At 35.0% G+C, this 11,492-nt stretch overlaps 1 protein-coding gene across 1 annotated transcript; it reads left to right on the top strand.

Moving 5' to 3' along the window:
- The first annotated feature begins 2,163 nt into the window (after positions 1–2,163).
- On the top strand, positions 2,164–3,975 carry LOC106142092 (uncharacterized). The gene is made up of 4 exons (XM_013343722.2): positions 2,164–2,353; positions 2,676–2,863; positions 3,111–3,274; positions 3,645–3,975. Exons 1-4 carry the CDS (start codon positions 2,197–2,199, stop codon positions 3,838–3,840), a joined length of 705 nt encoding a protein of 234 aa, XP_013199176.1. The 5' UTR covers positions 2,164–2,196; the 3' UTR covers positions 3,841–3,975.
- Positions 3,976–11,492: the final 7,517 nt, after the last annotated feature.

Genomic DNA, 11,492 nt, shown 5'->3' with positions numbered 1-11,492 from the left:
ATATCCCTTGCGGGGTAGACAGAGACAATGGTCTTGAAGAGACTGAAAGGCCACGTTCGGCTGTATAGCTTACTGATGGAATTAAGATTCAAACTGTGATAGGTTGCTTATTAATTAGCTTATCCCTTAGTCGCTTCCCTAGGACAGACATGGAGTGGTTGTTTATAAAGCGCCGGGAACCACACGGCAGACACTAGGTATATTTTCTTTGTTTCTCTAGCGTGGTTGTGACAAAAGGGAGTAGATATAAAACAACGTGGCCTATCAGTCTTTTTAGGACTGTTGGCTCTGTCTACCCCGCAAGGGATATAGACGTGACAATATGTATTTATGTATAAAACAACAATTTTTCCTATCTGCGACCAACAGCAGACTCCTCGACGAGGGATTCTGAGCTAGATGATTGATATACACTAATGGTCTTGTAATGCGGGGTACATGTGCCTCAATGTGATTTATATCGCATGTTTACTGTGTGACTTGGATTATGAACAACTATATTGCGGTTTTAAATGTTTTTGGAAAGAGGCGAATGGAAATTCATTAATCGCTTAGTCTTATTATAACGGGTTAAATTAAAAGGCAAGTATTTTTTTTTGTAAGAAATAAGCTCAATACTATTGAACCGATTTTGATGAGATTAAACAACACACACAGATATAGATAAAAACTTTAGTAATTTGTACCAAGGTTTTATAAAGAAAAAAAATGTCTCAGTTATTATTAGTGTGTTATACTAAAAATATTCAAGAAAGCCTTGGGAATAAACATCTGTTGCCATTTCATTTAACTCAAGACAAGACGATTTGCAAAGAAATTTACAATAACTAAGCGAAGAGCTGACTTAATTACTACTTTGATTAAAGCAGTCATGAATTTGTGATTCTTAACGAAACATTAAACAACGTTGGTACTAAAAACTGTACCTACTGACTTTTTTAGCTGTAGAGATGAACATTACATTTTATTATTGGAAAGGAAAAATGAATGTGAAGGCCTCTTCGACTTAATGGAGAAACCAAAACAAGAAAGTTTCTTTGTTATGCCATACATATAATATACAAACATATCCCTTACTGGGTAGTTAGAGTCAGCAGTCTCAAAAAAAAAACTGGAAGACCACGTTCTGCTGTATGGCCTAATGATAAAACAGTAATTGAGAATCAAATAGTGATACTCATAAATTGCCATATCCATTGCCTAAAAGGAGAATACCAAGTTTATTAGCCTTTCTCTTGATTGACTTTATAACCTGGAAAGGAAGAAAAAATTCTTTGGTTATTGAAAAATAATGTTTTGCCTGACCTAAAACGAATGTAGACCAGCTAACCTTTTTACAGTATAATAAATCTTTAAAGTTAATATGTAGCTAAAACACGACGGGGAAACGTTACTATGAGCATGAGCCAAATGCTAAAAGAGAGATTGTAACTTTGAAAACTATTTTGCATAAGTAACTGTTTTAGAAAATACCATTCGTAATGTATCCTTATAAGCGAGGGTTCGCGACGACAAATTGCCTCCGAGACATGATCCACTAACGAGGTGGTGCTGTTAGCAGTTTCTCCGCTTCAGCTGGATTTGAACTATATTTTCTGGATATAACATTAAATAATTTCCGTTTCGAGAGAATAAAAGTCATCCATTTATTAGGTACAGAAATAGTATGATTTGATTATGACATTTTACGATTTAATTGGTTCCAAATAATCCAAATTCAACGCGTAAAAATTTCGCATTGCAACGAATAAAGAAGAAATAAATATGAATCTTTACCCGATATTTTAGGTTGGAGGTAAGAAATGAATTCCCATTTTTCTCTCAATGAATGGTAGCTTACAAAATGTATCCTATACTTTTTCAATTACTTAAAAATAATGAAATCATATTGGTGAGTTTGCTTAATTGGTAACGGCGAGTTATGTCGTCGAAAATGTATTCAGAGTTATGAACAGACTACTTTAACGAAGTGATAATGCAACAATTGCAGTGTTTTCCCGACCAGATGATAATCTAATTGGTATTGTAAAAATGTTTTATAATACCATTTTACTAATTATGTCAATCTAGCTATAACGGTCTATCTTATTGTGGTTATGGTGCAATAAACTTTATGGAAACAGAGATTAGAGTGAGCATCTATATATGAGCTGAAATTTGATTTTTTATTCAGTACAATACTAGAATTTCTTCAAAATGGCACCCAAAGTTTGGACTACATTTACCGCGAAAAAATCAAATGGAAGTGACGTCAAGTTGCGAATTCAGGACATGCCTCCCGAGAGGCTGGAAGAAGTCCTAAATTTCTTCGACGATTATTACAATCAAAATAATGCATTTTATAAATTACTTGGTAAGATTTTACATTAGCTTACTAATAAAACTAATTGTTGGAACTACAAAATGATAGCAAACTTGGAGAACTTCATTGCTAATGAGGTTTTAATACTTAAATAATAAAACACGTAAGGAATATGATAAATTGGGAATAAAAAAAACAATTGAAGTTTTTTTTTTAAATACTTTTTCTTTTTCTGCCAGTAATGCTTCTCTGTTTATTTATATAATCAAGGTATACGTAAATATAAAAATGTATTATCGTTGATTTTTGATCTCATAACAAAACTCACTAATAAAAAAATGAACCAAATACGTTCCTATTTTTTCATTTTCAGGAGTCTCAAAAAACCCCAAAGCAGTCCAGGAATCAATAGAAGGTATGAGGCAAATGTTCAAAGCGGCTCCCACTAAAATAGTTATTTGCTGTATGGACAATGGCGACGCCAAACCGGAGATAGTGGGAGCCACAGCCGCTGGAGTCACCACCAGTAAGGACAACATCGACGATTTCATGAATTTCAATGTGAGTTTTATAAATACTTTTGGTATATGTCTTCAGTCTGACTACAATTTTGTGTTTACAATTAAGACCCTAAACTAACTTCTTTTTGAAGACAACTTAAGTCTTATTCGATGAGTCAGTACCGATAAAAATTATGGAGAGATATATTTAGAGCTTAATATGGTTTTTTTAAATTAAATTTATTGTAAACACATAAATATTGAAATCAAATGCCTATTATTTACCTTAAATCATTTGTTAATTTCAGATTAAAACTAAAGAGGTGACAGAACTGTACGCCCTATTTTTTGAATTGATGAAGTTGTACGACGTCTTCAAAGGGAAAAATGTCGATCGCTACTCTGATGAGAGGGGCTTAGCTGTAAGCAAGGATTACGGGGTTGCTGTACTCAAAGAGCTACTGAACGTGAGGTGAGTATCTATCTTGACGCAAGTTAAAGTGTTTACAAGTATTATTCTTCAGATTCCTTATTTTTGTATTGATATTTAGAGAAATATGAAGTAGCTTATAAGAGACGTTTGAAGAAGAGGAAAAGTCATGACCAAAATATGATCTTCTAATACGTAGTGTATTTTAATAATTCATGATCGATAAATTTTATATCAAAAGTATAGTAAAGAATTTTATTTAAACAATTTAAATCTGCGCTAAGCAGCTGTCTTTAGGGACATATGGTAAAATACTCAACATTTTTTCTATTTCTCCATTCAAAATAGTGGCTTCTAATTTGTGCACGAATAATTTTTTTATTTATAGTAATCATTTAATTACATTTCACAGACGCAAGCTGTGCAAAGAGCTGAACGTTCCGCTATCGGCGTTCTGGGCGATGTCTACCGATCAGCAGAATGCCGCCGAAGCTGATGGGTGGGAGACAGCCTTCGAAGTGACCCGCGACGAAGTTGCCAAGAAACTTGGAGTAACCATCACTGAAGATCCGGCAACGTACAGACTTGTTGTTGGAACAGCATTGTAAAAAATAATGAACATTGCACTGGATCGCTTGTTGTTAATTTGTCAATACAAACTATACCTATTGATACGTTTATAGTTATTGCTATATTTATTACTCTAAACAAATATGATAACAAATAAATTTATATGAAGGATACACTTTCTTTTTATTATCTTCTTTAAGTAACTGTACTAAGCTCTTTTATTGTCAAGTAGATGAACTACTGATAAGGTCTGTGTAATATGTTAACGTATATTTAATATGTACATTCGTTAACTAATGGTTAACAAATACAATCTTGAGTTTCAAAACTACAAACAAATCAGTGACCATTGATTCTTAAGAAATTCAACATGGTTTCCATCTTAGGACATGTTGTTAAATTAGTAAATAAACCTGACAATGTAAGTTCATTATGTACGAAATTCAATAAAAAAGTGGAGAGTCGCACGCATCAATCTATTTCAAGTATAAGGGTGCTTTATGATGTTCGCTGGTCAGACCATTTCCCATTGCGTGTAGAAATAAAGATTAATGCAATTAAATCTGTGTCATCATCAGAGAAAAATGATGGTTCTATTAATAAAATACTTTGGGGGAACCGAGAAAGTAACCAAATAGATAAATATAATGACGTTTGTAATAATAAGTTTGAACAATTTGTTTTTCCATCAGAATTTAAGAATTGTATTGACCATAAATGTAATAATTTTATGCATAAAGAATTAATTGATAAAATGTATATCCAAATTGTGAATATTTTAATTGACGCATCTGTTTTGTCATACGAATGCAAAACAAAAAAGGGACGTAATTCTGTCATTGGATGGAATAAGCATGTTAAGGATGCCCACAGCGCGGCCAGAGTTAGTTTTATGAATTGGGTATTTTTTAATAAACCCTCGTCAGGGCCCATTTATAATGAGATGTGTGAGACTCGAAGGTTGTTTAAGTCTAAATTAAAATGGTGTCAAGACAGTCAAGAAGAAATAAAAATGGACTTGATTGCTTCCCATCACGCTGCCAAACGGTTTGACAAGTTCTGGAAACAAACTAGCAAACTTAATCACCCTTCGGGTATGCCTGCCAGTGTGGGGGGCATTAACAATCCTACCGCAATAGCAAACCAGTTTAAAGACCACTTTAAGGTTGTTTCACCGTTGGGGCCATCCATGCAACATAGTATAATCAATGCAAGTGATAGTCAACAGGACTATCTACACTTTTCTACCAAAGAGGTGGCCACTGTAATAAAAGGCATGACCCGTGGTAAATCCCCGGGACATGACTCACTCAGTGTCGAGCATCTTCAGCACGCGGGGCCACACTTGTCGCGCGTGCTGGCGATGTTCTATACTCTTTGTGTGGGACATGCATACTTGCCAAAAGAGTTAATGTTGACCTTAGTTGTGCCAGTCCCAAAAAACAAAATGGGTGATAAGTCGGATATACAAAATTATAGGCCCATTTCGTTAGCCACTATCCTTGCTAAAGTGCTGGACAGTTTGCTTGATCGACAACTAACCAAGCATATCACTCTCCATGATGCGCAGTTCGGGTTCAGACCCGGACTCTCTACCGAATCAGCTGTTCTTTGTCTCAAGCATACTGTCCGGTACTACACGGATAGGAAAACACCCGTCTATGCCTGTTTTTTGGACCTTTCTAAAGCATTCGACCTCGTATCGTACGACAAACTTTGGAGCAAACTTGATAATACAGAAGTACCAAAAGACGTTATTGATATTTTCAAGTACTGGTACGGTAACCAGAGCAACTATGTTAGGTGGGCGGGCTCTTTGTCTCAGGAATACGCAATGGAGTGTGGGGTGAGGCAGGGGGGGTTAACCTCACCGACGCTGTTCAACCTTTACATGGACCAGCTGGTTCGTGAGCTCAGCGGCACCATGATAGGATGTTCTGTGGACGGTACGTTTTTTAACAACATAAGTTACGCTGACGACATGGTGCTGCTGAGCCCATCAATCAGCGGTCTCAGGCGACTGATCTCAGTCTGTGAGCGTTACGCCGTGGCCCATGGCCTCAGGTACAATGCAACTAAGAGCGAATTTTTAATGTTTAAGGCTACCGCTAGGACATATTCATCTGTCCCGCCTGTCTCGCTTGCTGGTACGCCGCTTAAACGGGTCTCGCAGTTCAAGTACCTGGGGCACTGGGTGACGGAGACCCTTAGTGATGACCTGGACATTGATAGGGAGCGTAGGGCATTGTCTGTCAGATGTAATATGTTGGCCCGTAGATTTGCTAAGTGCCCCTGTAGTGTAAAAATAACGTTGTTTAAGGCATACTGCCAGGTATTTTACACATGCAGTCTATGGGTCAGCTTTACGCAGAGGGCATACAGTGCCCTACGTGTTACATATAATAATGGCTTGAGGGCGCTCTTGGGGTTGCCAAGATACTGCTCCGCATCAGGTATGTTCGTACAGGCTCAAATTGACACTTTTCAAGCTATAGCCCGAAAGAGGGTAGCCTCCTTGATGCGCAGGTTGAACGGCACCCCCAATCGTCTACTCAGAGTCATCGCTGGCAGGGTAGATGGGCCCTTTTTATGTCACTGGACTCGACAGCATTCGAGCTTAAATAAAAACGTGTCAAATTATTACTAACATTAGTACATAAGATTTACTAACAACTCTGGACTGTGTCTGAAATAAACATATTTTATTTTATTTTATTTATTTATTTATTTTATATGTATGTATGTAAGTGTATATTATTCATTATATTTGCAAGGGACGTGGTGGAGTGAAAGCATTAATGCCTGGTTAGTGTTTTAACATCTTTATTACATTATATTTCCATTTTATTCATTTAGCAGGTCAAAACAAAACAAATGAAAAAAATTCTTGAAATTCTGAACACGTGGAATCAGCTTTACACACACGATGAAGTTTTCAAACGATATGAAGTTGACCGCTTTTACGAAGACGGTGGATTGGTTATCCATCCCAAGTATAGGTTACTTGGTATTGCTAAATACGACACTTGTCAGGTACATAATTTAAGTATAATTATTTATTTAAGTATTATTTAATGATTAAAGTATTATTATTTATTTACTAGCTTTCACCCGCGGCTTCTTTCGCATGTAAAGTACCTTAAGTTCTTTTATACATATATTACACTACTTAAGATCCGTAAGTGTAAGAAAAAAAATACTTATAAATATTGTTTCAATGATTTGACTTTGAGTGAGGTTACAAATATACTTTCGAATTGCCAATATTAGTTAGAATTAATTTTATTTGAACAGAATATAAAAAAGCAACTTTAGATTAATATGATTAAAATAATACATCTGTATTAATCATTCTTGGATTATGGACTGAAAATACTAATTAAAGAATTGTTTTCTTGAATAATCTTATTTTATTTTCTTGCACAATTCTTAACAAAGTGAGAACACGGGCCACAGACAAAAAGGTAGGAGTAAAGCGCCACCTACAGTATTTCCTGAGAACTAAAAACTAAATGTAGCCAGTGTTAAATTTTCATAACTCAATACTCCCACAAAAATATAACACTCTTTAAACAATTAAATACCTATATTTAAGTAGGATAAAGAACAAACTATTATTATTCAATAGTAAACAAGATATCATCTCTTAAATTAGTAAAAGCCTGAGTTGGTAAAGCTTTAGTAAAAATATCTGCTAACTGACTCTTACTAGAAACATAATTAATTTTAATCAAGCCCAACTCAGCCTTCTCTCTTATAAAATTGTACTTTACATCAATATGTTTGCTTCTTTTATGATAGACCGGATTATTTATTAGTTTGATTGCACTTTGATTGTCAACCAGCAAAGTTACACATTTAAAATCCTCACCTAAATCTATCATAAGTTGTTGCAACCACAATATCTCCTTTGCAGCTTCACAGGCAGCCACAAACTCTGCTTCTGTAGTAGAGAGAGCAACGGTCTTTTGTTTTTGACTAGACCAAGTAATTGGACCACCATTCATTAGGAAAATATAACCTGTTGTAGACTTACGAGTATCAACATCACTAGCAAAATCAGAATCTGAATAACCAATGAAACCATCACTCTCTCCATACTTGATACATAAATGTTTAGTATTAATTAGGTATCTTATAATACGCTTCACAGCATTTACATGTATTTCACCAGGGTTGTTTACATATCTGCTTAATACATTCACAGCATAAGAAATATCAGGCCTTGAAACAGAACATAAAAATAATAAAGATCCTATAGCTTCTCTATAAGGAAAATTTATAGTGGTTTCATCAACATTTTTGGTTATAATAACATTCACATCTGCTGGAGTACTTACTGGATTAGCATTTGACATACAAAATTTTTCAATAATTTGTTCTATGTACTCCCGCTGGTGAATATAAATACAATCATTTATTCTTTGAATTTCCATGCCTACAAAATATTTTAAATTTAATAATTTTATTTTAAAAACCTGCTTTAAATATTCTATAATCTCTTGAATAAGCAAATTACTAGCAGATATTACAAGGGCATCATCGACATATATTATTAACAATATCTTAATTTTATTGAAAATCCCTATGAAAATACAGTTATCAGCTTGGGATTGTACAAAACCATATTTTATCAGAAAATTACTAAATCGTTTGTTCCAACAACGAGAAGCCTGCTTTAAACCATATGTAGTGTAGCCCTAATTGTAATATGTTATACTATTATATACTATATACTTGAAGATCAATAAATCAGTATCGATTCAGCTTTTGTTTAATTTACACGCATTCCCTCCTATATTAGATGGCGACCCTTGCCTAGTCTGTCTCCGCGCTCGCGACCCGATACCGCGCCTTTTAAGGACTACGGAATTTTATCATCGTGTGTGGCCGTGTGGCTCTCTGTGATCGAAAATGCATTTGGAAGAGTACAATAATAAGATTCGTGAAGCGATCACAACGCTATTGTTACACGGAGGAAATTTGGTAAATTTCACGAAAAATGGGTGCATCTCAATCTAACAAGAACGAGGACGTGGTGATTGCCCAAGTTGCATCTGGAGGGAGTAATACGACCCAATTCGAGAAATATATGAACACCAATAATATAATCTTGGTCTTACTGCTGGTTTTGGTGGCCACGGGCGGCCTGATATTCATATACAGAATTTTTAAAAATTGGCAGGGATTTGTGATACGACAAGAAGTTAGAGATGCAATATTGACCAGATATTCTAGTATCATACGACGGCAGCAGGATAGGGGTGATCCTGTGTTCCAGGCCTAGCGTGATTGACGATGACGACCAACTACGTGACTAGCAGACCCAGTCCTGATGTTCATCCTACTACGTGCGTTTTAAATCTCTCGGGTGTGTACAGTGTGATATATATAGTGATGCGTTACGTTAATAAAAATTAAGAGTTGTTGCGGTATAGAAGTCGGGACTGAGTGCGAATACGGCAGAATTTACGGATTACGATACCTACCTATTTAGTGGACATTAAGTAATTATACCTCTATATTAAATTACCAATATACTTATACGTTTTATACTTATATACAAATTATTCTTATCCATATTAAAGTGTTAAAGCTAAAGCATAATTGTGGTATAAATAATATTTCATAATGATAAGTACTTAACAAAATTATTACTTTACCGTGTATTGTTTACATAGCGATGTCCATATATGATACGTCTCGGTGCCACTACTACTGGAGCTCACGGGAATTAATATGGTACGTAATTTTATATTACTTTTTCTATTGCTATTTTATACTAAGTTATGGAAAGAGAATTATTAAAATGCTTGGAAGATATCATACAAATAAAGAAGTATTTGATTAAGAAAGGAAAATCTAGGTACAAGGGAAACGTTATAAAAAATAAATTAAGTGAGTCAGATTTAATTTTGAAACGTTGTGATAGTATTGTAAAAGTTTTGTGTCAAGAGAAAGGATTGAGTAGTAAAACAGTAGATAGTATTAACTCCATAACAACTGAAATTCGTAGTGTGTACGACAATATTAAACTTTTATGTTCAACTCCTAAAGAGGAAATAAGTAGTGATAGTGATAGTAATTATAGTGAAACTGCTGAATTTTTAGACTCAAAAATGGAGTTTGATTTGAAGACGGCCTGTGAGTTTATCTCTGTAATGAACAGTAATGAAAATAATACGAAAAACATGATTGACTCAATAGAAATGTATGCTGAAATGTTGTCCAATCCAGGAAAACAAATTTTGATAAAATTTGTGCTGAAAAGCAGACTTACAGAAAATGCTAAACTTCGTATGCAAAAGGAATATTCATCTGTAAGTGACCTTGTTAAAGACTTAAGAAAATTTCTTTTATCTAAAAAATCTTTTACATCAATTCATTCGCGATTGCAAAATGTTACTCAGGGTTGGCGTACAATTGATCAGTATGGGGCAGAAATCGAAAAATTGTTTTCCGATTTGACAATTTCGCAAGCAGAGGGTAATTCAGAAAAATACGCTGTTTTGAAACCTTTGAATGAAAAGTTGGCGGTGAAACGGTTTTCAGATGGACTGCGGGATTCCCGTCTGAGCACCATCATTACAGCTCGAAACTACGAGCATCTCAAGGACGCGATCCAGGCGGCTAAAGACGAGGAGGTAGCTGCAACGTCTTCGACGACGGCCTCAGCAGGTATCATGCAGATCTCGCGCCGTGGAAGAGGTATGTATCCTCAATATACTCGCATGCAGCATGGCAGATTCCAACATTCGAGGTATCAGCATAACAATGTAAGAAATTTTAGACAAGGAAATCAGTTTCGTGGCAGTCAAAACACTTCGTTTAACAATTTTAATAGAGGACATTTTAATAATAGAAGCGGTCAGAATCGTACTCGTTATAATACCCGTGGTAGGGGACATATGAAAAATTCTTCGAATCGTGGTTCGAATCATCGTGTATTTTACAATGAACAAACGAATGAGGAGGTTCAACCCGAAACATGTAGTACAAATGAATTAAAGTTTTTTCGATCTTAAACATAACATTTTGACTTTAGATGGTAAAACAAAATTTTTGTCTTTTTATGTTAATAGGAAATTACATTTTTATTTGGTTGATAGCGGTGCATCTTTATCTGTCATAAAAAGAGATTCTTTACCTATAAACGTAACTTTAAATAAAGACGACACTATCGTGAACGGAATAGGCGGACAAATTCGTTCGGCAGGATATATTTATCTTAATTTGGAGCATAATAGTGATCATTCTAGAATAGTATTCAATCATAAGTTTTACGTATTCGATAGCATACCATTACAGGCAGATGGAATTTTAGGCTTAGACTTTCTGTGTTACTACGGTTCAAATATCAATCTGAGCTCAAATGTAGTCACTGTATCCCAAAACGGAATGGAATGTTGTTTGCCACTTTATGATTCAATCGATTATTCTAGAGAAGTGTTACTTATCCCAGCACGAAGCGAATCATTCCATCATGTTTATGTTTCTTCTAGTAGTGACAAGGATTATGTTGTTTATCCAAAGCAATTAGCGGAAAATTTGTTCATGGCAGGATCTATAGTTAGAGTAACAAATAATAGAATACCAATTAAAATATTAAACACCAATGAACATCAAATTGAGTTGCCTACATTTCAACCAGAATTACATTTGTTGTCAGATTACGATACATATAAATTCG

Source organism: Amyelois transitella, chromosome 12, assembly GCF_032362555.1.
Source record: "Amyelois transitella isolate CPQ chromosome 12, ilAmyTran1.1, whole genome shotgun sequence".
NCBI classification, from domain to species: Eukaryota; Metazoa; Arthropoda; class Insecta; order Lepidoptera; family Pyralidae; genus Amyelois; species Amyelois transitella.
Note: the sequence above shows the minus strand (reverse complement) of the source record. Positions and strands in the feature narration are given on the sequence as shown.